This window comes from Eptatretus burgeri, chromosome 4 (assembly GCF_056783735.1).
Source record: "Eptatretus burgeri isolate ZD-2024b chromosome 4, Ebu_testis_v1, whole genome shotgun sequence".
In the NCBI taxonomy this organism is placed as follows: domain Eukaryota; kingdom Metazoa; phylum Chordata; class Myxini; order Myxiniformes; family Myxinidae; genus Eptatretus; species Eptatretus burgeri.
The window spans coordinates 105230039-105256436 of NC_140964.1; the positions used below are offsets into that span (position 1 = coordinate 105230039).

Genomic DNA, 26398 nt, shown 5'->3' on the forward strand with positions numbered 1-26398 from the left:
GCATCGACTGGAACTGATAGGGATGGTTATGAGGTATGTGTTGGTCCCCATGGGTCAGGAACTATGAACCAGAATAGCACTAAGTTCCTTGACTTTGCAAGAAGTCATGGACTTAGGGTGGCTGGTTCATGGTTTCAGCGCCCACAAGCTCATCGCTGGACTTGGTATTCCAACGCTGGCGGTGTGGCAAAGGAGATTGACCATGTCCTCATTGACGGTCGTTGGAGGATGATCCAGAACTGCAGGGTCTACCGGAGTGCTCAGTTCCTCAATACTGACCACAGGCTTGTTGTAGCAACTCTAAAGCTGCACCTTAAATCCTGGAGAATGGTACCATCCCAGCCTAGGCTGGATGTTGCCAAGCTCAGGGATGAGAGAGTAGCTGAGGAGTTTGCGAACAGGCTGAGTGGACACTTGGGGGGTCTGGGTGCTTTGGGGGGTCCTGAAGAGTTGTGGAGCGCCTTCAAGACCACCGTCCTTGATGTTGCCGGTGGATGCCTTGGAGCTCACCGCAGGGCAAAGAAGAATTTTGTCTCAAGGGACACTGGATACCATTTACCAGAGTCGCAGGGCCAGGCTGAATGGCAGAGCTGAGCTGTTCAGTGAGGTGAGGCGTAAAACTGTACGTGCACTGAGGGTGGACAAGGAGGCCTATGTGCGAGGAATCTGTGAGGGGGTAGAGCATCACCTGTGGACAGGTGATTCTCGTCCCGCTTACAGGGGAATTCGCGCATTACGTTCATCCAAGCCCATCCCTCGGAGCACTGCAGTTCGAGCAGAGAGTGGTAGGCTCTTGACAGAGGAGTCCGAAGTGAAGGCCCGCTGGGCCGGTTACTTTGAGCGGTTGTACCAGGCTGATCCCCCAGCTGTCGAGTTGGACGTCAACGGTGTTACAATCCCTGTTGCTGACCCTCGAATCAACTGTGGTCCACCTTCGCTTGTGGAAACACAGGCTGCGGTGAACCAGTTGAAACGGGGCAAAGCTCCAGGGATCTGTGGCATCCATGCTGAACTTCTCAAGGCTGGTGGAAATGCTGCACTCGTGTCGTTGCATGCAGTTTTGTGCTCTGCCTGGAACCAGGCATCATCCCAACTGACTGGAAGAGGGGCCTTGTTGTCCCTCTCTGGAAAGGGAAGGGTGATCGCCAAGACTGCAACAACTACCGAGGGGTGACGCTGCTCTCAGTGCCGGGCAAGGTCTTTGCTCGGATAATTCTTGATAGGGTTCGCTACAATCTGCTTGAGCACCAGCGTCCAGAGCAGTCAGGCTTTACACCAAAGAGGTCAACGATTGACCGTATCCTTGCACTTCGTGTCCTCACCGAACGCAGACGAGAGTTTCGGCAGGGGCTGCTCGCAGCCTATGTTGATCTCTGTAAAGCGTTCGATTCAGTTAATCGGGATGTCCTCTGGAGGATTCTTGGTCTTCGTGGGGTGCCACCAAAACTGATCGATCTGATGTCTGAACTCTACTCTGGTACTGAGAGTGCTGTGAAGTGTGGTGGTACCATCTCTGACTTATTTCCAGTTGTTACTGGAGTTTGTCAGGGATGTGTACTTGCCCCCACACTTTTCAGCACTTGTATGGACTGGATTTTAGGGAGGATGTCGGAGAGATCAAGTTGCGGTGCATCGTTTGGCAATGTCAAGATCTCGGACCTTGATTTTGCAGATGATGCAGTCATCTTTGCGGAGACTTTAGACATCCTCTTGGGGGCCCTCGAGGTGCTGAATGAGGAGTCGGAGCCGTTGGGATTACGGGTTTCTTGGGTCAAAACGAAGATCCAGGCTTTTGGTGACATCTTGGATGCTGCTGTCCTGTCTGTGTCTGTTTGTGGTGAGGATGTTGAGGTCGTGGAGAGATTCACTTACCTTGGCAGTGATATTCATGTCTCTGCTGGCTGCGAGTCAGAGGTCAATAGACGTCTGGGTCGGGCCTGGGGAGTCATGGATTCACTGGATCATGGGGTGTGGCGCTGCCGGTACCTGTGCGGGAGGACGAAAGTCCGAGTCTTCAGGTCCTTGGTACTTCCAGTCTTTCTCTATGGGTGCGAGACTTGGACTCTGACCAAGGATCTGAGACGGAGACTTAATTCCTTTGGTACCAGGTCTCTTCGGAGAATCCTTGGCTATCGCTGGTCGGATTTTGTGTCCAACGAGCGGTTGCTGAGAGAGACTCGGATGAGATTTGTCACCTGCATAGTCCGTGAGCGTCAGTTGCGGCTGTATGGACATGTGGCTCGTTTTCCTGACGCTGATCCTGCTCACCAGATTCTCTCAGCCAGGGAGTCTCATGAGTGGAGGAGGCCAGTGGGCCGACCACGTGCCTCATGGTTGCAGCAGGTTGACCATCATCTCAAGGAGATGGGGTGGGCCTGGCATCTGCCTGGGGGATGGCCAGACGGAGGCCCCTGGAGTACCGGCGGAAAGTGGATGCAGCGACGCTCTGTTCTGGCACATGCTCCCATACCTGACCTGAGAAATTGCAATGAATGGAAGGGTGATGCATCCACAGATTTGAAATTAAGCATATATTAAGGGTGATTTATTACCCTTATGGTAACTTAATATCTCTTACTAATGTTTTAATCCCTGGACACAGTGAATAATCAAAAGGCATACTCATGGCTTCAGTAGAAACTGCCCCATATCAGGTTTATCTCACAATTTATTTTATTATCAAGTATTTCTATTCAAAACATGGTTTATGCAAATTGCCGTAAATATTTTGCAAAGTTTACTGTGATAGAACTGTTTTATAGGTATATTCTATGTTGGATTAGTGCACAGAAAAGAGTGCATACTCATGGTTTCACATAAATTCCCCATCATAAAAATGTTTGCCAAAATTTAGGGTCTAAACCAAACATATTCATGTTTGTGTCAACATAAACACACATATATGGCATCATAATTATATTCTATTTGGATGCCTAGCATACCCTGATGCACTTATAAAATGCAATTTATAATAATTATTGCAAATTTTTTTTTTAAAATACCTAAAATATGACACATTATTACTCCTAGTTTTCAGAGTGTTCATCAAAAACATGTAAAACTAGGTATCCCCTGAAAGGTGTGATTAAAACATATACATACAGCATATATATGCTATTATAACTAATATATTAAGAGCAGTAGAGCCCCAAAACCTGTTTGACGCAGTTTTGTGACAATCGACCATTTGCTCTACTTGGTGCCGATGCAGTTTTAAAATGTCATTGTATGGTCAACTGTGTCACTTTGACGTCTCCTCCTTTCTCTTCTGTAAAAAAAGAAACTATTTCACCTTCCTCCCCCTTCCTGCAGAGACACTCCATTTCGGGTCCATCTGGAACTGCCACAAAACCCATGGCCTCTTTAGCAGACAAAAGGCCCAGCTTTGGTGAACTTCATATTCAAGGTGAAGAATCATTCATTTGTGTTAAAAAGTATGGTTCATTTGTTTTAAAAGGTGTGTGTTTGTTTGTGAAACTTAAAAGCAGCAAGTTGCCTGTGCCCGCACGGGATTCTCAACGGGGTAAGGATGAAGGTGTCAAAATGCAAATGGCGTCTTCTGTCATTGAGCTGGCCAACTGGGAGCAACAATTCACATCTGATGGGGTGCGTGCGTTTACCTACGTACTTACGTACGTACGTACCTACATACATACATACAATCAGAACTACTTCTGACTGTGATGGGGCCATGGATTATGTCTCGCACGGTAAAACCGCATAATCCGCAAAGACAACCTTCCATCTGCCACCCAGACAATTGTTCCCGCTAATGCAAAACATTCAACCAGAAGGCACGTGATGTGATCGGCAGGTAAATCGAAATACATGGAATGCGTCGAGCACTCCCCTATCTCCATTGGATGTCATCCCACACCAAAGCGTCACCTCCAACCCAGAGGTCTTGGCCCGGCAACTGTCATACAGACAAAGATTACAATTTCAACATCAGTTAATCATCGAACGGAGCCGCCAATCTGGATTTCGGGCTTATTTGTCCTCATCAGGATGGCATACCAATAAAGATCTCGCCAACAATGACCATATTCGTCATTTATACATCAGATGCACCTCCTGACTGTTATGGTGAGCATCGCCATGGATTATGTCTCACACATAAAATTTACTGTGTGAGACAGAATCTGTGAAAACGTAATTTTACTGGCGTAATTTAATATAACTTGTGTACAATTTACATCCTGAGTGTTTGAAAAATGACGTCGTTACTTACGTAATTTTTGAACACCCAAAACTGGTAAAGTGATCTTCAATATCACTGTTACCAAAGCATGTGACAAAAGGCCCATTGGCCACCGCAAGAAAGATATCCTCAAACATCTAGAAAATAGACAGTGAAAAAGTTCGGAGACAAGGGTGCTTTGAATATACCATGTCCGGAGACATGGTATTCGCTTCTAGTACGCAGCATGCAGTTGTGCATATTCTCTTTGTAAATTTAGATACTTAATTTCCTTATGACAGCTGTTTGGTACTTCGAAAATTGTTGTTTTTTTTTAAACAAATTATTTGTAACATTTGCCTATTTCTTTTTCACTATATGGAAAATTCTGAGGGTGGAGGGGGGTGGTGATTTGGAAGGGGGGGGGAGATGTATCCTCCCTGGCCCCCTCGGGATTTACACCCATGCACTTTTTGCTATTTTATCAAAGACTAAGCTGTAGCCTAAACTAACAGCCTCTTATGTGATACCTTATCAAATGCCTTTTGAAAGTCTAGTTGTATTACATCTGATGCAGCACACTCCGTTTTTGTTGGTTAGCGTTGTTGCTTAAGTTTACCTATGCTTTTGACTTTGAACAATAACATAATTTGCCATGCCTTTTTATCATTTCAAGTTTAAAAGAAGACAGTGGTGGTTCCTTTGTTCCCTCAGGGGTTCTCCGTCGATCCACTGAGGATGGCAGCCGTGATTGCAATATTTCTGAAGTTGGTCAGTCGGGCAGTGGTGCTAATAATCTCACCAGCACTACTATTTCCCCAAAGCTGTCCCTTACTGGAGCCTCTGCCACACTCTCAGTGAGCCCCATACCGCGTAGCCGATTCAGGTAAAATGAAGCATTTTTGTTTGGTTCCACTTCCTCGGGTACACAACTTCTCTGAAAAGTTAAAACGTGCCTTGCTTTTATAATGTCACAAAAACAATGTCCTAAAATATTCTGCAGCAAGTGCTGTTATTGAGTCTGACCTTAATGTGTCCCTTTCCAATAGAAAGAGGCAATTGTTTTTGAATTTGGGTTAAAATCGTTTGGAAAACGAGAAGGGCACTCGGTAGAGCGCATGCCTCTGCCACGCCATGCCTGATCCACAAGAACATATCGAGCCAATACATTTTTGAAATATCATGCGATACAGTACTATTGTTGCGGACCGGGTATCGGCTGCGAGGACGACCGCTAGGTGGGGCAGTAGGGTCGACTCTACCGAACACCCGGAATCTAGATCGTACCTTTCGGAAAACTCCGACAGGTACGGGTCCCTTCCTGGACCATGAATCGTCAATAATTCCACCACATGGTACAGGGTTATTTTCCAATTTTCAAAATCCCTTGAGCTCCACGTGGCGAGTTACCGAGTATTCACACCCTCGACGGCCCTCGTATGAATCGAGCCGTTAGCGTGCCCGACCCATGCGCAACCCGAGTGGACGGTTGCTGAAGTTCCGTCGGTCCAAATGTACATTTACAGCGGCAACAGCCTTTGTAATTCACCAACACGCGTCATGCTAAGCCAATGGAAGAAACACAGCAACGAACTGATACATTTAACAAATGTATTTATTTAAAATGGGGGAAAGTGGGGGAGCACGCAAGAAGCAGAGTTATCACGACTAATGAGATGCAAGTATGTACAAGGCACTTAACAGTTGCTACTTAAAGACGCGCGCGCGCGCGCGCGCGCACACACACACACACACACACACACACACACACACACACACACACACACACACACACACACACACATACACACACACACACACACACACATACACATACACATACACATACACATACACATACACATACACATACACATACACATACACATACACATACACATACACATACACATACACATACACATACACACACATACACACACACGGACCCCAATGGTCTTTATTGAAGGCCTCCAGCTCGAGGACTAGAGAGAGAGCCTGCGCTTGGACCTGTCCACCTCGTGTGGTCTTCGATGATCCGGCTCGACGGGACTCAAACCCGCAACACGACGCCGCTCCAAGCACCGGGCACCACGCTGTCCAACCGGCCACGCACCAACCGACCAAGGCCAAGGATCAGAGGCAACGATGATCCAGCTCGGCGGGACTCGAACCTGCAACACAATGATGATGACCACCATAACGACCACGACCCCAAGACGACAACCAGGTGACAACCAAGACGACCAACCAACCAACTTCTTTATATCTTCCTTTATATCTTCTTCCTCCCCAGGGTCAGACAATCACCCTCTGAGGCGGCCTCCCCTCTCATTGGCCGGCGTGTCGTGAGAACATCGCCTTCTGAGGCGGCCTCCACTCTTATTGGCTGGCGTGTCGTGAGAACATTGCCTTCTGGGGCGGCCTCCACTCTCATTGGCCGGCATGTCGTGAGAACATCGCCTTCTGAGGCGGCCTCCACTCTTATTGGCCGGCGTGTTGTGAAAATATCGCCTTCTGAGGCGGCCTCCAATCTCATTGGCCGGCGTGTCGTGAGAACATCGCCTTCTGAGGCGGCCTCCAATCTCATTGGCCGGCGTGTCGTGAGAACATCGCCTTCTGAGGCGGCCTCCACTCTTATTGGCCGGCGTGTCGTGAGAACATCGCCTTCTGAGCCGGCCTCCCCTCTCATTGGCCGGCGTGTCGTGAGAACATCGCCTTCTGAGGCGGCCTCCAATCTCATTGGCCGGCGTGTCGTGAGAACATCGTCTTCTGAGGCGGCTTCCACTCTCATTGGCCGGGGTGTCGTGGGAAGACCGAACTCTGTGGCCTGATTGGACAAGGGGCACGCCCCTGCATTCCTGGGCGGAGTCTCAATCTGAGTTGATGGAAATCTCCGCCCACGTACCTGGTCGAACGCACATAGGCAATGGCGTCAGTGTGCGAAAACGAGGTGAGGGTGATGCAAACGAATCTCTGCAGCTCACACACGTAGTTCCCGTTAGACACAGGTAGGGGGGCCCGAACTATAAACACACACTTACCGATATAACTTTTCTATAGGGACTCTGGCTGTTGTGTGCGATGAGTTCCAGATTCGTAACACTATATCGTTTTTGGCCCAATCTCTCAATAGTGAAGAATCACTTAAAAAAACAAAAAAACATTCTCATATCCAGATCGGGATTCAAATATTCACCAAAATCAAATCAATTTGCCATGGCCACATACCCAACCTGTCCACCAAATGTCATCCGGATCCGTCCACAACTTTTTGAGATATCTTGCAGATAGACAGTGAGGGGTGAAAACATAACCTCCATCACCTTCAGTGGCAGAGGTAATGAGGAAGGTGCCACATATTTATTCTGTATTTTTCATGAAATGGGTAGGGTGTGCCTAACTTTCGAAAACTGAAGAAACGAGGAACATGTTTTGAATATAAATTAAGAAGATGCAAGGAAAATGTGGGAAGGGAAACATCACAGCCAATAGTGGGGGAAATAATTGAAATGTGGTCAGAGGAAGGGGGACTGAAAGAGGATGTACGGTCATGCTGCCATTCTCGCGTATATAAGAAATCGATCTCCCCTAAATGTATGTTGTGTGACACCTGCAACATTGAAACCTGTTTACAGGGTTGAAGGTATCTTCATTCACTATTTTCTCTTCCTCTTCCTCCTCCCACTTCATTCTTGTGATGCCGATAGCACATGGTATTGTTTGGCCCTTTCTCTCCACCCCCCCTTTTATTTTCAGGAAATATAATTATGGCAAACCAACATTTGCTGTAGAATCTTGGTTTGAGGAATGGTTTCTCTGACTTGTTTTACTGAGATAATAGTCATGGCATCTGGCTGTGATCTATGTTGTTGGAGTTTTCATTGTAAACTTTGAGTTTTCAGACACAAATTTGCCACTTGTTATCCCGAGCCTGAATGATGTCGAGGACTTGCTGCAGGCGAGGTTGTGTTTTATTGTTTACTTTTGTTGTTCTTTTCAAAGCTTTCATAAATCCTTTTGACCAATGATTTTATGATCGAGGACAGGTTGTTGGTAAATGGATTGACGTTGTTGTACCACGACGCTTGATGCGAACATTTTATTTGTTTTACATTTGCCTGTTGTGCAAATGTTTGCAAAACTCACTTGCCTTAACTACATTTTCACTTTCCCAACCTGTTCCCCCACTTATCAAGGCCTTTTCTCGATTATTCCATGTAAGAAGTCTATCGAGTGTTGTACTACATTTTTCATGCCACCAATTTTATATAATGAACAACTTTAGATTCTTTGGCACATCGTAAAGCCGTTTTCTCCTGGACAAACTTGTTCCCAGTCACTGTGAATTAATAAAACTGACATTTGAATGACAAGCAAATATCAAACTGTACAGATATGTTCAAGTATATATTTTTCTGAGTTCAAGTGTCACTCTGTCTTCAGTGCTGTTGATGCACTTCCTCACCTTCAAGGCTAAATTCATTGTTGTCGTTGAGATATTGACAACAGGAAATTGTGACAACTTGCCTTCATTAATTTGCTTGAATGAGACTGCGGGTTATTTTAGAGTGTTTACTGTGGCTTGGGCACACGTTCACACTTTCGAAACTCAGATTGCACCCGGCAGAATATCTACTCTTCCCCTGACTTGGACTTTGTCAAAGGGAATTCCTTCAGTCAAAATAGTTCAAATTCTTAAAATATTCTCATTTTGTAATTACCTCCGTCACCTAAGGTGGACGGAGGTTATGTTTTCACCCCTGTTTGGCTGTGAGCACGATATCTCAAAAAGTTGTGGATGGCTTCGGATGAAACTTGGTGAGCAGGTTGGGTGTGTGACAAGGACTAATTGATTCGATTTTGGTGAAGATCTGAATCTGGATTCGAGAATTTTTCAAGTGATTCTTCACCATTGAGAGATGGAGCCAAAAACTGTGTTTAGCTTATGATACTGTATCTCAAAAAGTTGTGAAAAAGTTATCACAAAACTCGGTGGATGAGTTGGTTATGTGACAAGAACAAGCCGATTCTGTTTCGATTAAGGTCTGGATTCAGATCCGACGTATCAGTGACGTACAAAATGTAAAGTATTCAGTCTGGCGGAGGTATGTGCTCTTCCAAGTGCCGTTCCGTTTCACCAAGTTGTCACCGAGTTGTTTTATTTAATTTTTTTCTTTGTGTACATTGTCGAGGCTCGTTTCAAAGCTAACACACACAATGTATTACAAGGGGAGCAGAAGACTAGAGGGGTGGGAGAGGCAAGAACAAAACAGTGGGAAACAGACATTAGGAGATCTGTGAAAGGGAGAGAGATAGGGCAGGGAACATGGGGTAAACAAGATGGACACTACAGGGACTTTCAGGAAAGAAAGCAGGGAATTTGAAGGAAGGGGGTTAGGGGTGGATGAACGGGGGTAGAAAAGATCAAGGTCTTGGATGGGGGAAGATAAGAGATAGTGGTGAACAGCTGTTTTGAAGGCCTGAAGGGAAGAGTGGGATTGAAGAGCGTGTAGGTTTGGTCCAGAGGTGGGGTAAAAAGCAGAATGAAAGAGTGAAGGTGATCAGTGATTCTTGATTTTGGAAGTTTCACCAGAAGGGGATTTTTGGCGGACGTTGAACACCCTTCGGAAATATAGGGGAGGGATAGTCCACAGACAGAGCGGCGGGGGGGGGGGGGGGGTGGCGGCAAGGCCAGAGAGGAGACTAGAAAACAGAAAGACCACCGACCTGCCTCCGGTGAGAGAGTGAGATCCCCAAAGACTCAGCTTCATTGCGGGGAGATAACATCCATCCATCCATTGGGACCATACTCTTTGCAGAGCGTTGGTGCTGCTGAAGCAGTCTCCTTGGCTATCGGGAACAATCCTGGATGGGTCGCCACTCCGACACAGTATACCAGCATGCTGGCACTCATTTTGCCGACCTCGGAAGGATGACGGGTTGAGTTAACCCCACCTGGTATTAATTCAACATCTGAGTGGTGTTTGAACTCAGGACCCTCAGATCCCAAGCCCACCACCCAAACCATTGAGCCAACACCAGGCATAGGGAGATACCAATGATCCTAAAATCCTTGGCTTCCACAGCGTGAAGCTGAGTTAAGTGTGAGGCAGAAGCACCAGCCCAGAGGGGAGAGCTGTACTCTATCAGGCTGTGGATGAAAGCTTTGTATGTGGTTAGGAGCTCAGATGTGCCAAGGAAGGACTTTGCAGGACGGAGGATGCTCAGTCGGTGACCTGCTTTGGAGGCCAGCTTGGAAATGTGGCTTTCCCAGGAAAGACCATGGCAGATGGTGAGGCCCAAAAGCTTGAATCAAAAGACTTCTTCAAGGGGATTATTCAGAAAGTAGATGGGAGGGGGGGGGGGTGGCGGTTCCAGACGGTCCTTTCAGAAAGACACGGTGAGAGTGTGAGATTTGTCAGGATTGAAAGACATGTTCCAAGTGTTTGACCAGCTTGTGATTTTGTGCACGTCTACAGAGAGTGAAGAGGCTGCTGACTGCCGATCTGATGGACGAGAGATGGTACAGCAGAGGGTGGAGTTATCAGTAAAGAGATGGAGAATTTTCCAGGGAGTTGGAGAGATCATTGATGAAAACCAGAAAAATCCCATGGCCCAGAACACCTCCTTGAAGAACTACATCCTGGACAGGAAGAGGAGATGAGAGAGCCATTAAGAGCGATGCGTTGACTGTGACAGAAGAGGAAGTCCACGAGCCATGAGTGGAGATTGCCTTGGACACCATAAAAAAAAAATTTTTGGTGAGCAGTGCAGGATGCCAGACCATATCGAAATCTCACGATATGTCCACGGACATGGCTCTGATCTCATGTCTGGTATTGATTTCCTCCATCCTTTGTTGGGAAAGCAGAAGCAGCAAGTCAAGGGTAGATTTACCTGGTCTCAATCCAAATTGATGATCAGAAATCAAGGGGGGAAGCTGGGAGGGTCGGGGCAGGGGGGAAGCTGGGAGTGGTGGTGGGAGGGGCAGGGGAGGAGCAGGGCAAGAGCGTAGTGGGAAGATGGGGTGGGGCAGCGTTCGGGCGGAATTGGGCGGAAGGCAGTAAAGCGAGAGAAGCAGAAAGGGGTGACATGAGGTGGAGTGGCACTTAATTGGGGGGCACAAATAGGGGTGGCACTGGGAGGATGTGCACATGTCAGGGCCCTGTCACACCTTGACGATTTAGCCAGCGTATGGCAACGTATCAAAATTGATCTAAAACGCTGGCGTATGCTGAACTATTGATGTTTTTTTCAGTTTTGGGCATATTCATAACGAGTTGGACATATGCATAAAGTATTAGGAACGTATACAGAACGTTTCGATAACTTATAGATAACTTATACCAACGAATGCTTAGCGTGTTGTCGGCGTTCACAACCTATGCCCAACGATAGTCTAACTTTTGCATAATGTGGCAGCGTATCACCGACGATCACGTGGCATAGCCTATTAATAGGCTGCCGCTCAACGATGTAAATCATAACCGCACTAGAAATCGAAGTGTCAACATCACCGTAATGCCGAAGAAAAAAACAAAACAAAACATGGAGTCTGGAACACTGACGGGTTCCTCCTGTGAAGCCCATTTTTACATACCAATTCCCCTAAACGCTGCCAATACGCCATTACACGGTAGCTTTAAGTTAGAAACACGTTCAGTAAGTTCTGTGGTCGTCCGGAAGACGTCAAATACGTCTACAGACGTCAATATGTGTTGGCGATACGTTACACATAGGTTCAAAGCGCGTTACTCATAGGTTAGAAATAAGTTTCGGGTACGCTTAACATTACCTTGACGGGTTTCGACTTTTGAGTAACTTACAAGTAACGTGTGGTCAACGATCGCGTAACCTGCCTACAACTTATGGCCAGCGTATGCGGAACGTGTGAGTCATACGCTGGCATACGTCGAAAAATTTTGAGCATGCTTAAAATTTGTCGATGAGCTCGGCGTACTACGACGTATGCCAGCGTGCTCTTAACGTATACAAAACTTACCCATAACGTATTCGACGTGTGCCAGCGTATTCGCCAAATTTTTCATTCGTCGGCATACGCTGGCTAAAATGTCAAGGTGTGACAGGGCTTTACGAGATGAGTGGGAGGGTACTGACGTTGATGGGTTTTGCAATATTTGTCGTGGTGAACGGGAGTTCATCGTTGTCTGGTCGTTAATGGATGTGAAGGTTGGTTCACGTTCACGTGTACATGACCTCTGCAGGCTGGACTACTCATGATCCCCAATTCAAATACATTAAGACAGATATCCTGAGAGCGGCGAAATGAGGGGTTGTTGAAAGCTTGGAGGAAAGTCTTGCTGTCGGTACAGAGGGACAGTCGATGGACCGCGTTTGAGAGTTTGATAGATTTGGGAAGGAAACTGTGTGAAGAAGTGGTTGATCGAGATGAAGAACAACACACGGGGTGTTCCTGACGGAGAGATTCGGTAAATGAAGCATTTTTAAAAGTTATTGAAGGCTTTTTATAGTAGGAAACAAATCAGCTCAATTAGGAGGATTGTTAGTTGAATTTGGAGGTATTGAGAATGAATTAATGAAGGAAGGAAGGAAATAGGCAGAATGAGTTCATGATATTTTACGTATAATTATCTTTGTTGACGTGAAGAGGGGAAATAAAATAGAAAGTTGAGTAGTGTTAAAGGAGAATACTTTGGATAAAGAAAAAACAAATGAGGCATGTGTCAGATCAGAGACCGAATGGGTACGCTCACAAGCTGACACCTTGTGATAGGGGGACAGTCCAGAAGCTCACGAGGACATTAATTTGATAATACACACAAACTAGGTCGGGTTTTGACATGGATATTGGATGAAACACAATTTACAACACAGGGGTGAAACGATAACAGACATGACGGATCTGGTCTGGAAGTCTCAGCTTTGATGAACTGCAAGGACCCACGTATGAACCATTGTCCAACACGCTCAGTCTCTGCCCTAAAAGTGATCTTAACTCGGAACCGGTCTCTCAAATGTCAACATTCACAATATTATTTTCACTTTTAAAAATTGTATCGCTGCATGATAATAATTTACTTGCTCATTTCGAAAACATGTAAATACCCGTTGCCTTTGGGAAGCCAGCATGCATGCAAAATTTGGTGGAGATCAACCCAAACCATCCAAGTGAAAATCACAACTCTGCTCCCCACCCTCGCATGGCTGGGGGGAGTGTGGTCATGCCCATGTCCTGACCCTGGGTACCCACACCACATATGCAAAGTCCGACAGTCATAAAAAAAAACAAAAATCAGGGCCAATCAATATCCACTGGATGCACACATATACAGAGAATTGCCTTATTTTGTGTAGAAGGATAACAAATTGACCATGTTTTTGTGTTGTGCATATAATTATCTGCTATCTTTCAAAAATCTATAATCTTTGCTTTGAAAAATAGTTGTGCTTTTGTGATGTATGGTTCATGTCAAAAACAGGTGGTTGTATCAGAGAAGATGCTTTTTAGGGAGCTTAAGTCTGTTAAGGAGGAGTTATTGATTTCCTCTTCCACCCCCCCCCACCCCATCCCCAGCATTAATCAGGACCTTGTTTAGTGTGTGTTGTGTGTATATAATATTTGTAATATCACGTATTATATGTGTATGATCACATATTAATATGTGTATAAATTACAATTGTGCATGTGTATGTGTGAATCACGATTCGCGTGCGTGCGTGCGTGTGTGCGTGCCGCCTCCACCGATCGTCATCTCCACTCGCAAGTCTCTAAGACTGAACGGAGCCTTCCCCAGTACTGAAGCATCCATCTTCACCCCAGCAAGGAATCGTGACTCGTGGACCAAGCAGTTTAATTATTCATGCTCTGTTTCCCCCGCATCCCCAAAGTGGTGAGGATGTAGATCTGCCTGATCTGTTTGGCCTCCGAGGTATGCCTGGTTTCGGTCTCGTCCTTCCTTGACTGAATAGTCGGCAAAACATAACAAGCTGCAAGGCCAGGCCAGGGCACCAGGCCATGTCCCAAATGCATGTCAATCGATGCAACTCCAGGCACAAACCACGTGGCCCACTGCCCCATCAAAGCTGCCACCCCCTGCTCAATTCTCCTTCCCGTGAGTCGTTTTATTCGGCATGGTCATGGATCTCATGGAACTCGGTCCCATGTGAGCGGAGATTGGCAAAAAGGGAGTCGCTAAAGCTCAGGTTTTTGTTCTCAGCATGATGGGGTCACAGAACCCAACAAGCTGCAAGGCTGGGCTGCGTCCCGAACACATGTTGAGCAGTGCAACTCCGGGTGTCACATATGCTGCCCTCTGACTCACCAAAGCTGCCATCCTCGGCTCGGTTCTCACACCCGTCAAAGTCGTATTCAGCGTGGTTCTCGATTCCACAAAACTCGGTCTCTCTTGTCCTCACCAGTCGGAACTTTGCTTGAGGGAATCTGCCAAAACTCAGGTCTTCTATCCTGGCAGCACGGGGTCAACAAGTCCCACGAAGCTGCAGGGCTCGGCCGCATCACAAACGCATGTTCGATGTTGACACCGGTCACCTCGTGTGTATCTCGTCCCATCAAAGCTGCCGTTTTTGGCTCGATCTTCACTACCTTCGAAACTGATGTATTTGACGTGGCCCTCAGTCTTGTCCATCCCAGGCGAGCGGGTGGTGGCAAATTGTGTGTGTGTGTGTACGTGTGTCTATGTGTGTGTACGTGTGTATACCGTGAAATGCACTGAAAATGGCTATAAGTTGTCCACAGAACAATTGATTTATATGGATTTTCAATGATGAGGTCACCTTGTAGAATGTAGAACATCTAATAACTTATAACATTTATTCATTTCATCTTTGATTGATTGGCGAACACTGCAGTGGATGTAGGTGTATTAATCTAAGGAAAGCACTGCAGTCGTGTCTTATCACTTGCTGCAACACCTAATGCTCATGATGAGTTGTTTGATCATTGCAATAGTTTGTCTGCATGAAATCCTTATTTTTGTGCATTTTTGTTCCCCATAGCGAGGAGAGAAAAGACCCCTTGGTGGCCCTATCTCATGAGTTTGGAGGTTCTAAACGAAATGCGCTTCTGAAGTGGTGTCAAAAGAAAACTGAGGGTTATCAGGTATGTGGAGCTGCTCTGTCCGATGCACTTGTCTCGCCCTTTCTTGAAAAGGTAGTGATTAAGTCTGCAAGTTTTCTTGCCAAATTTGACGATCAAATATCTGACCAAAAATAGCAATGTAGTATTGTTACGGATTTGGAAGCCTCCTACAGACAGTCAGCAGCCCCCGCAGTTCAGTTATTTCGATAAGTATGTGTTTATAGTTAGGGTCCCATCCCTTATGTCTAATGGGAATTTCATGTGTGTGCTGCGGGTTTATTTTTTAGTCAGGGTTTTTTACAACAACAACAACAACAACAACAACAACAGCGGCACCACCCCTCACTCAATCCGGTCGCCATTACGCACGTGGTCTAAGGTGAGGAGGTAGGCGGAGCTACAATCGCCTCAGATCAGGACTCCACCCAGAAGGGTGGGAGTTGCCTCGCCTACCGTGGGCCTGTCCAATGAAGGATGGCCAGCGAATCGCACGACGCAACTGTCCAATCAGGAGGCGAGTGGCCAGGGAAGAAATCCCTCCCAGCTCACGAGAGGAACGAAGAACGGTCGGTGCGATGATGCTGTTTGGGACTGCCTTGCCTGGTGTCGTCTGATCCGTGGAAGCTTTTTCGGCCTTGATCGCCTGTCATCTCTCGCCTCGTCCGCCTTCGTGCTGTCTGGCGTCCGTTGCTCTAACCCTCGTCCCTGGTGCTTGGTGCCTGGTATATCGGCGCGGGTTCGAGTCCCGCCACCACACAAGATCGATGTTACCGCACGAGGCGGACAGGTGCAAGTGCAGACTCTTGCCCTCAGCTCGCCTTCCCTCCCGAGCTGAAGGGCCAAATATAGGCCACGGCCACCATTTCTTTTGGGTGTGTGTGTCTGTGGGCCCAGTCTAGAAGTAGCAATTTTTTAAGTGCCTTGTACATTACTTGCATTCCTTCTTGATAGTCGGTTTAACTCTGCTCTTTTTGTGCTCCCCTGCCCCATTATAAATAAACCCCCCAATTGTTCAATGTACCAGCTCGTTGTTGTGCTTTCTATTATTGACCCAGCACGGTTCGTGCTTGAGAACCAGTAAGCCGATTGGATAATTTTTTCGTAATTCCTTTTGGTAATTTTTTTCTTTGGTAATTCCGCTCGGTTACACCGGACCGTGGTCGCTAGACCGACCCGGTTCGACCCAGTTGAGGGTGTGACTTCCCCTGTAATTTGATGACATGGGTGCTTAGGTATATTGAAATTTGGCTATTAACCCTACCCCACGCCATCAGAGAATTGGCGAGCACGGTCCTAAAGTGACCTGTGACCTTCGGAGTTGTCTGAAGGTTACGACCTGCAATTCCGGGTGTTCGGTGGGAGACGGCTCGACTGCTCCACCTGGCGGCCGTTCCTCGCCACCGAACCCGGCACCACAACAGTATCAGGAGGAATCCAAATAGACAAAGATGGAGTCATCATGAGCAACCTGAATAGGATTTGGGTTTTGGCTGCTACTTCTCTACCCTCAAACCCAACACATTGTTGAACACAAAACCCATCAGAAGGAATTCTTCACCATCCAAAATGGCTCGATTGCCACTTCACTTCTGTGTGTTTTGAAAACCTGACTTTCAGAACACCACTGAACTACTTATCTGATCTTTTAAAGACCTTATCACCCCGAAATAGCCTGAAATAATGCAATTCAGCTGTTGTCATGCTTTAAATGTATTTCTAGGCCTGGGTCTCTCAATAGATACAGTGTGAAGTGGGACACTCTTTTTGGACAAATCTGGTTCTTAAATTCATCTGTTTCCTACAAGAGAAAACACTGGACACTTGGTTTTACTGTTGAATGAATGAAACATGGTAATTCCCAACTTGTTTGCATGAATCCTTAATGGCTTGCTTTTTAAACGGGTACTCTTTACATGTCCTTGCAAGTGTCGTTAAATGGTGAATGTAATACTTTGCACATGGATAGGTTTGAGGCTGGTTTAAAATTGGCTCTTCACCGCTCGCCCGAGGATCGGTAAATTCCTGGTGGGCAACTGGCATTCGTGATGTATTCCCAGTGCATTTGACGTGATGACGGTCTTCCTGGCAATGCTTTTTGCTTACTTCTCATGGCACTTTCTGATGTAAGATGTATGCCAATGTACAGGGTGTCCCAAAAGTCACTGTGCACCTCTGAAAATTCCATGTAAACCATGAAAAGCAGCCCCATTGTTAATATGTAGAAATGGCCGACGTGATGTTTGTGGGTAAGCCAGTTGTTTTTTTGAAGGAAGTGGATTCAGTTCTGAGATGGTTTTACCACCGAAGACGGTTTGAGTTTGTTTTTGTTTTTTGGTGCGGCATGCATTTCACAGGGCAGGAATTTGCAAAAGCGGTTCCTGACAGTGATGTTCCACGTTACACTGTCCTGGTGTACGGGTGTTGCAAAACGTGTTCAGTTGCGGATGCCTCATGACCTGGCAGGCTTTCAGTGTTATCAGATGAGAAAGTTAATGATATTTTGGTTTGGATATGAAGAAACCTGAGAAAATCGGTTGGTAAGTTGTCACAGCAGGCAGGTGTTTCCCATTAACAGAACACCCAAATCGCTGAAGAAACGTCTGCACCTCCATCTGGACAAAGTAACAGCTGCGCATGAACTGCAAGAAAGGGACTGCATCGAGCGTTCCATTTACTGCCTTTAGTTTCAAGCGGAAGTCATGTTCTCACCCCTGTTTGTCTGTGTGTGTGCAGGATATCTCAAAAAGTTGCACATGGATCTGGACAAAATTTGGTGGGCAGATTGGGTGTGACAAGGAAGAATTGATTCAATTTTGGTCAAGATCCGAGTCCGGACCGGATAATTTTTTTCAGTGATTCTTCACCATTGAGAGATAGGGCTAAACTGATATATCGTGCGATATCTCAAAAACTTGTGGACGGATTTGGATGAAACTTGGTGGACAGGTTGGGTGTGTGTGACCATGACAAATTGATTCGATTTTGGTGAAGATCCGAATCGGGATCTGGATACGAGAATTATTTAATTTTCAAAATTATTATTAATATGGCATGATATTTCAAAAATGTATTGGGCCAGATATGTTCTCGTGGATCAGGCATTATGTGGCTGAGGTATGCGCTCTACCGTGTGCCCTTCCAGTTACTGCAAATGGAGACACTATTATGGAAGTCACTTTTTTCTCAGATAAGATGAGGCTTGGTTCCATTTATCTGTCGATGTAAACAGCCGTATTTGGTCAGCAGAAAAGCCACGCACGATATTGCAGTCTGCATGAAAATCGGCATGATGTGAAGCTGAGTGTGTGGTGTGCCATGTCACGGAAGCGGATAATTTGCCCCATATTTTTCCACCAGACGATCAACTCGGAATGCTATTGTGACATTTCTTTACTCTTCAATCAGGCAGCTGAATGAAGATGAAGTGAGCAGTGCATATATTTCCCACAGGACATTGCCACTGCACACATTACTCATGGCTCCGTGATGCTGCTCTACGACATGTTTGCAGACAGATTAATTTCAAAGGACATGTGGCCAAAGAGATGCCCTGACTTTTCACCTCTGGATTTTTAGATCCTCTTGGAGGATCTCTAAGTCTTACGTTGTTGTTCTTGTGGACTTTTTTGTTTCACAGCCGACAGTTTTCATCGAAACTTCCTGAAACTTGGCTTATACATGTAAAAATACCCTGCGCAGACAGTAACCATCTCCGATTTTGAAAATTCCTCCGAGAAAAAAGAAGTTATGACGTCAAAATATCTCCGCTAATGGAAATCGCCTAAAAAATTATCTCCGAAACTCGGCAAGCTTTTTGAATTCTGTTTGCGGGAATCGAACAGAGCATTAGCAGAGATGAATTACCGCACATATGATACATCACTATGACGTCATATCAATTTTTATGACGTCATTCCTATTTTTTGACATTTTTTTTGGTTTCACAACCCAGAGTTTTCATCGAATCTTCGTGAAATTTGCCATGTATATGCAGAAAGCCCACGCGCAGGCAGTAACCATCTCCGATTTTGGAAATTCTTCCGACAAAAAAAGTTGACACCATAATATCGCCGCTAATGGAAATCGCCTATACCATTATCTCCGAAACTAGGCAAGCTGTTTGAATTTTGTTTGCGGGAATCAAGCCGGGCATTAGCACAGATATATAATTTATCACAAACCTGATACATCACGATGACATCATATTCGTTTTTATGACGTCATCATTAAGAGGACGAGGATCTTAGCTCATTTGAGCTTGTTATCTTTGGGAGCAATGAAAGGTGCTTTTATAAAAAGATAATCCCCACAGTGTTCAATAACTCCAGGAAGCAATCAATGATTCCATCAGCAATATTTCTCAGGCTGAGTTGATGCGTGTCTTCACAAATATGCAAGATTGTGTCAGTGCTTGTCTTCATGCATGTGGACACCATTTTCAACACTTATTGTTAAGGTAAAATTTATTTCTTAACCCATTTATGCTCCAAGTATTTTGAATTGGAAACATTGGTGAAACTCCTTCCATGGTATGTTATGTAAATCCGTATTTTTGTAATGACCCATACAGAAATCCGCGATGAGCCTGTGGGTTTCAGCACCCACAGGCTCATCGCTGGACTTGGTATTCCAACGCTGGTGGTGTGGCAAAGGAGATTGACCATGTGTTCGTTGGTCGGTGGAAGATGATCCAGAACTGCAGGGTCAACCCAAGTGCTCAGTTCCTCAATACCAACCACAGGCTTTTTGTAGCAACTCTGAAGTTGCACCTTAAATCCAGGAGAATGGTATCATCCCAGCCGAGACTGGATATTGGCAAGCTCAAAGATGAGAGGGTCGTTGAGGAATTTGCGAACAGTCTGAGTGGAGTTTTGGGGGGGTCTGGGTGCTTTGGGGAATCCTGAAAACTTGTGGAGTGCCTTCAAGACCACCGTCCTTGATGTTGCCAGTGGATGTCTTGGAACTCACTGAGGGTCGAAGAAGAATTTTGTCTCTCAAGGGACACTGGATACCATTGACCGGAGTAGCCGAGCCAGGCTTAATGGCAGAGCTGATTTGTTCAAGGGGTTGAGGCGTAGAACTGTACGTACGCTGAAGGTGGACAAGGAGGCCAATGTTTGAGGAATCTGAGGGGGGTAGAGCATCACCTGTGGTCAAGTGATTCTCGTCCTGCTTTCAGGGGAATTCACGCATTGCATTCCTCCAACCCTATCCCTTGGTGTACTGCAGTTAGAGCGGAGGATGGTGGGCTCTTGACAGAGGAGTCCGAAGTGAAGGCCCGCTGCGCCGGTTACTTTGAGCGGCTGCACAAGGCTGTTCCACCAGCTGTTGAGTTGGATGTAATATGTTACAATCCCTATTACTAACCCTCCAATCAACTGTGGTCCACCTTCGTTTGTGGAAACACAGGCTGCGGTGAACCTGTTGAAATGGGGTAAAGCTCTTGGGATTTGTGACATCCATGCTGAACTTCTCAAGGCTGGTGGAAATGCTGTATTCATATCATTGCATGCAGTTCTGTGCTCTGTCTGGAACACAGGCCTCATCCCAACTGATTGGAAGAGGGGCCTTGGTGTCCCGATCTGAAAAGGGAAGGGTGATCGCCAGGACTGCAACAACGACCGAGGAGTGACGCTGCTCTCAGTGCCGGGCAAGGTCTTTGCTCGGATAATTATTGATCGGGTTTGCCACCATCTGCTTGAGCACCAGTGACCGGAGCAGTCAGGCTTTACACCAAAGAGGTCAACAATTGACTGTATCCTTGCTCTTCAGGTCCTCACTGAATGCAGACAAGAGTTTCGGCAGGGGCTGCTTGCAGCCTATGTTGATCTCTGCAAAGCATTCGATTCAGTGAATCGGGTTGCCCTCTGGAGGATTTTTGGTCTTCATGGGGTACCACCAAAACTGATCAATCTGATGTCTGAACTCTACTCTGGTGCTGAGTGCTGTGAGATGTGGTGGTACCATCTCTGACTTATTTGCAGTTGTTAATGGAGTTCGTCACAGGTGTATATTGGCCCCCACACTTTTCAGTGCTTGTATGGACTGGATTCTGGGGAGGATGTCTGAGAGATCAAGTTGCGGTGCATCATTTGGGAATGTCAAGATCTCCGACCTTGATTTCACAGATGATGCAGTCATCTTTGCTGAGACTTTAGATGTCCTTTTGGGGGCCTGCAAGGTGCTGAATGAGGAGTCAGAACTGCTGGGATTCCGGGTTTCCTGGGTCAAAACTAAGACATATGCAGAAGTAGCATTTTCAAGGTGGAGTGACCAGGTCTGAATCCACATTGATGATCTGAGATGAGGCTGTTGAAGAAAAGGAATGATTTTATGTCAACTGTGATGATGAATTCCACCTCCTTGCTGATGATTGGCAGTACAGTGAATTGATTGAGCTGTAGTTAAGGGAGATTCATTTTTGCACCTTTTTATGTAATGCTGTGATGTTGGCTGATGTCCAATTTCACAGGTGGATATCTGACACCAGTCCTGAAGATTTTTACTTTTTTTTAAACTAAGAAAACGTGAATACGCAGAGCACAAATGTCGAAGGAGGTCACACTTTATAACCTGCGAATACATGGGGTCTGTGAATGATGAATCCCTGAATAGCAGGGTCCAACAGTATTTTAAAACTCATTTGTTTGTTACAACTGGCAACTTTTCTTTTGTCACGTGGTATGGTGTGCCTTTACTGAACTCCTGCTGGAGGGGGTGGTTAGAATTGATAATTCCGTTCATCTCTTTTTAGAGAATATGACCAATTTTAACCTCCCTTGGGGATTTGCCATTGAAGCCATGCCAAAATGGTTTCTCATGTGCTAAATCTGTGATGTTTATTATAAGATAACCGTTTATTAGAAGAAGGTACGGGATGACAAAAACATGGAATCCCAGGACTAAAGATAGACAGACATGGAAATGGGTGGAGAAACAAGTAAATAAAGTGCACTTGTGATCCGATACAACAAAACCCCACTTGATGCAGGAAATGTAATCTAATCAAAAGGCTATGAGCGCACAACAGAGGGTTCCAGGTGAGATGTTTTGGGCAGACATTATGGCATTAACGAGTCCAGTATCTGTCAAGTAAAAAACGTGCAGAAAACCCAAGGTGGGAGTGAATGCTCTCATTTATATTGGAGTAAGTAGGCTATGAGCCAAGGGGGTTGGTCGGTACCATACAGATGGAGTAAGGCTCATTGTGATTTTTAGCAAGATATATGTCCCTAGATATGAAAAAAAGTGAAAGCAGTGTATAACTCTCGGCCATCTCTGTGTTATCACCTGAAATATTATTATACGCCCGCTTCGCTTCGCCAAAAAATGTGATATTTGCTAAAATTGGAATAAATATTTTTTTGAGGACTACAGAGTGCCAACAATTTGCATACTGGATGCCAACTAATATAGTAATAGAAATATAGAACATTTTTAGGGGTTATTTGTCAAACTTTTGATATAATGACAAAAAATATGTTAAATTTTGTGAAAAAGTGGCCGAAATCGCTTCGAGTTCAGAATTCACATTGGAATTTTCATTTTTGAAATATTGACAAAAACGTACAGAGTAACATTTGACCCCTCAAAATCTTCGCAAGGAACCACTGCATTGGAATATATCATTACTTTGTAATATGGTGGTTGTTTGGGGCACATATTTTGGCAAAGTTCAACCATACCCCCTAATTTTGATATTTTGGAACAAAACATAGATTTTCAACATTTTAGGTTTATTCGTCTACTTTTGGTATCTCAGTGTAATTTTTGGTATTAGCTGGTATCCTAAAGTAGGTATGTAACATCAGGTACATTATATTTCACAATACATGCAAAATTGCTGCACACTCGAGGTTTGTCATAATTATGTTATTCACTCATTTCTCGAACAAATACGCCTTGTTCTTTTTCCATTGTTATTACCAATCAATTTTTGACACAGATTACAGGCATTTAAATTAAACACATAATAAATAATGCTTATAAATTGAACCTATCCTTTTATGCATCGGGCTACTTTAAATTACAATGAACGTCATACAAATTATGCTTAAATCACTTATAACAGAAAATAAATGTCTGAAATGACATCACGAAAGTGTCGCTCCCTTTAGATGCGCAGCATATTTGGCTCAAAACCCGTATTCTTGCTCCTCGTCAGATGGATCGTCCTCGTCGTCTGACTCGACAAACAATGGCTGATTGTCGCAGGCGGCAAGTTTACACATGTCTGTACATTTCAGTCCACTGGCAATGCAGACACAACTTGGTAGCTTGCAGCTCCTGGAACAATTACAGGCCAACAAATCCAGAAGAGCCTGAGGTGCTGGCAGTCCACAGCCAGAGTTGTTCCATCCTGATCATCCCATTTCCATCCTTTTCCAACTGGACTGGGGTCATTGGGTGCCTCTGAAGGCTTCGTTTCCAAATTGCTGCCTGGTAATTGGCCCGCTGTACGTTTTTTCGGAAGCAGTCATTGCATGGAGGCAATTGGTGGCTCTCAATCCAGCCCTTCTTCGCACAGAATAGATTGTATCGAAGGCTATTAAGTTCCTTTGTACCAGACTTGGATGCATATAGGAGACATGTGAAATTCTCCAGCTTATCCATAAGCTCCTCGGCCACATTCCATTCTTCTCCCAACTCGGCGAACGTTTCTTGGACCTCTTTGCTAGACCTAAGCAGTTAAAGCGCTCAGAGTTTGCCTTTGCCGGCAAATGCGCTGACAGTGTCGCAACCTGTGGAAGCATGCTCCCTATAAGTCCATGACAAACATCTGCGCCCACTGAAGCTGCAATTTTGGTAATGTCAATGATTCGTTTCCGTTCTTTGGTGCCACATTTCTGGAACAATTTTGATGCAATTTCAGTATGAAACGCCAACGCCATGATGAATACGTCATTGTCATCGGAGCTGATTACGACTGCTGGATATCCAGTCTGTGCAGCATGAGCAGCGTGAAGGAAGAGTCGACCATCTGCTTCCTCGTGTGTACTTTGCAGCTCAAGCACCTCCTGGTGTCCTTCCGTGGTTATTTTGTAACACTTGTCTTCAGTTGTTACAAATAAGACCTTTCCATTCAGACGCTTGGTGTAATCTGATTTCCTCCATTCGCTCACCAGAAATGAAATGAGGCTAGACTTATTCCCAACATGGGCCAAGAAACTTCTCCATTGCCTTACAATTTGCGATGCTGTGATGTCCTGAAGCTTCAGTCCAAGTTCCTCTCCTCTGGCGAGCCTTTCACAGTTCTTGATGGATGTATCTTGGTAGGTGTCGAAGACTATGTCGATCCTGTCATGAGTGCTGCCATCCTTCCGTGCCATCGACAAAACAAACTGGGCAATTTCCCCCTCGTTGAGTTGATCCCCTTTCACCTTGTGGATTATGCTCATTCCATCTATTATGGTTGCAGAATGATCAGGAAGTTGGTCAGCTGGGGCTACATTCTTTTGTAGATAACTCGCAAGAGCAGCCTTGTTGGTTTTACGGTGGAGACCTTCTAGGGTTGCCAGTGCCCATGGTAACGGACCAAAAGGATGGGATAGTACATCAGCCATCTGCAGATTTCGTCCCTGTGCCATCACAATGATGTGACCAAACAATGCTCTGTCAGCTTGAAGAATCACGGATCTGCCACTTATTTTGACTAGTTTCTTCTTGCATAAATTACTGAAGGTTTTCAGTTTGTTCGTTTTCATTGGATCATGAAAGCGTTTGATTGGTGGGTCTGTCTCGAGTCTCTCAGCTTTGAAGTTTGTGTAGCATTGAACTCCAATGTCTCTGGCATTCTTCAAATCCGAGCAGATATCTTCGGGGGCTTTTTTTGCTGAGATACTGATAAGTTCGTGGGCTTCTTCAAATGGATATACCCAGCTCTTCACCAGATGTACGATTGTCGAAACAGCATCCTCATCTTTCCTCACACGCGTTTCGTGCAGGTCAGCATGTGGAACATTTGATCCGTCTTCATGTACCATTTCCCTCATCTGACCAAGAAAGGCACTCCTGTGTTCTGCAGTAATGTAATAGCGCTTGACTGCTCCTGATTTCAGACTAAACCTTGTTGTGCTTCCTGGGGTCTGTGTATCCTTGTTCACAGTGACTTCAGTCGTTTGGTCAACGGGAATGCGTCCAAATGTATTGTGACTGGATAGTTGAACAGAGAACGAACCACCCAAGAAGGCCTGGTACACAGCTGGATGATTGGCTGCCAGATTGGTCATCTCAGCATAATACGCTGGTAGGTATCGTGCATATTTAAATCTGTCGTATGCAAAAACACCAGGGGATCATGTTGTGGATAGCAGAGAGATGCAAGAGCCAATTTCCTTCTCGAGCAGCACGCAGCAGGGCAAGCAAGACGTTTTCAACAATGTCCACATGAGACATCCAAAAGGCTGAGAGTTCTCCATTTTCATGGCGAAGATGGTCTAAGAATTCGTTCTAGGTGGTGACTAACTCCGTGTATTTGGGGTTTGCCAGAAGACTGTCAAATTTCTGTTGACACAAATGTTCGACCAAATCACTCACTTCTTCTGACACAGACGTTATGTTGTTCTTTTCTTCTGGTTTGTTTTTCTCAACCCATGGAATGAATGCTTCCCATGCTAGTCTCATGAATGCTTCATACAAAGACTTGTGCACATACACTGCACGGTTGTACATCTTCCCAGAAAACACACTAGCAAGTGAGCCTTCCGCTGTGAGGTTTGTTTCTATGCACAGGTCCCGGAGACCAGCATCTTGAAAACGAGCTCCTAGAATTGCGAGTATATTGCAGACTGTATGGAAAGTACCCAGATGGAGAATGATTCGTGAATACTTGTCAGTGTGTTTCCAGATGATTTTGGCTGCATTAGCGTATAATGCCTGGTCCAACACTACGACAATCTCCTCTAACTGTAGTGCCTTCCTCACAAGTTCTGACTGGTTTAATATTTCAGCGACTGTAGTCAATTCCGAAGCTGGAGCATTGATCGTGGGCATATAACCAACAACATCATTTGAGACTGTCAGAGAATCTCTGGTGTTTATATTGAAACCTGTCCAGCGTGATATGCGCTGCTTCTCTGCGTCGGTCATTCGAGCAAGTACCAGATGAGGTTTTTGTTCGTAGCTGTGTACTCTGT

General features: G+C 45.5%; 1 protein-coding gene across 2 annotated transcripts in view; it reads left to right on the forward strand.

The window, feature by feature from the left end:
* Positions 1 to 26398, forward strand: part of SPECC1L (sperm antigen with calponin homology and coiled-coil domains 1 like) — a 123506-nt gene that overhangs the window by 81929 nt on the left and 15179 nt on the right. For both annotated transcript variants that reach the window (XM_085879579.1, XM_085879580.1), the window contains 3 exons: positions 3313 to 3406; positions 4895 to 5066; positions 15182 to 15284. In XM_085879579.1, coding sequence (XP_085735705.1) covers positions 3313 to 3406; positions 4895 to 5066; positions 15182 to 15284 — 369 coding nt within the window. The remainder of the gene's footprint in view (positions 1 to 3312; positions 3407 to 4894; positions 5067 to 15181; positions 15285 to 26398) is intronic.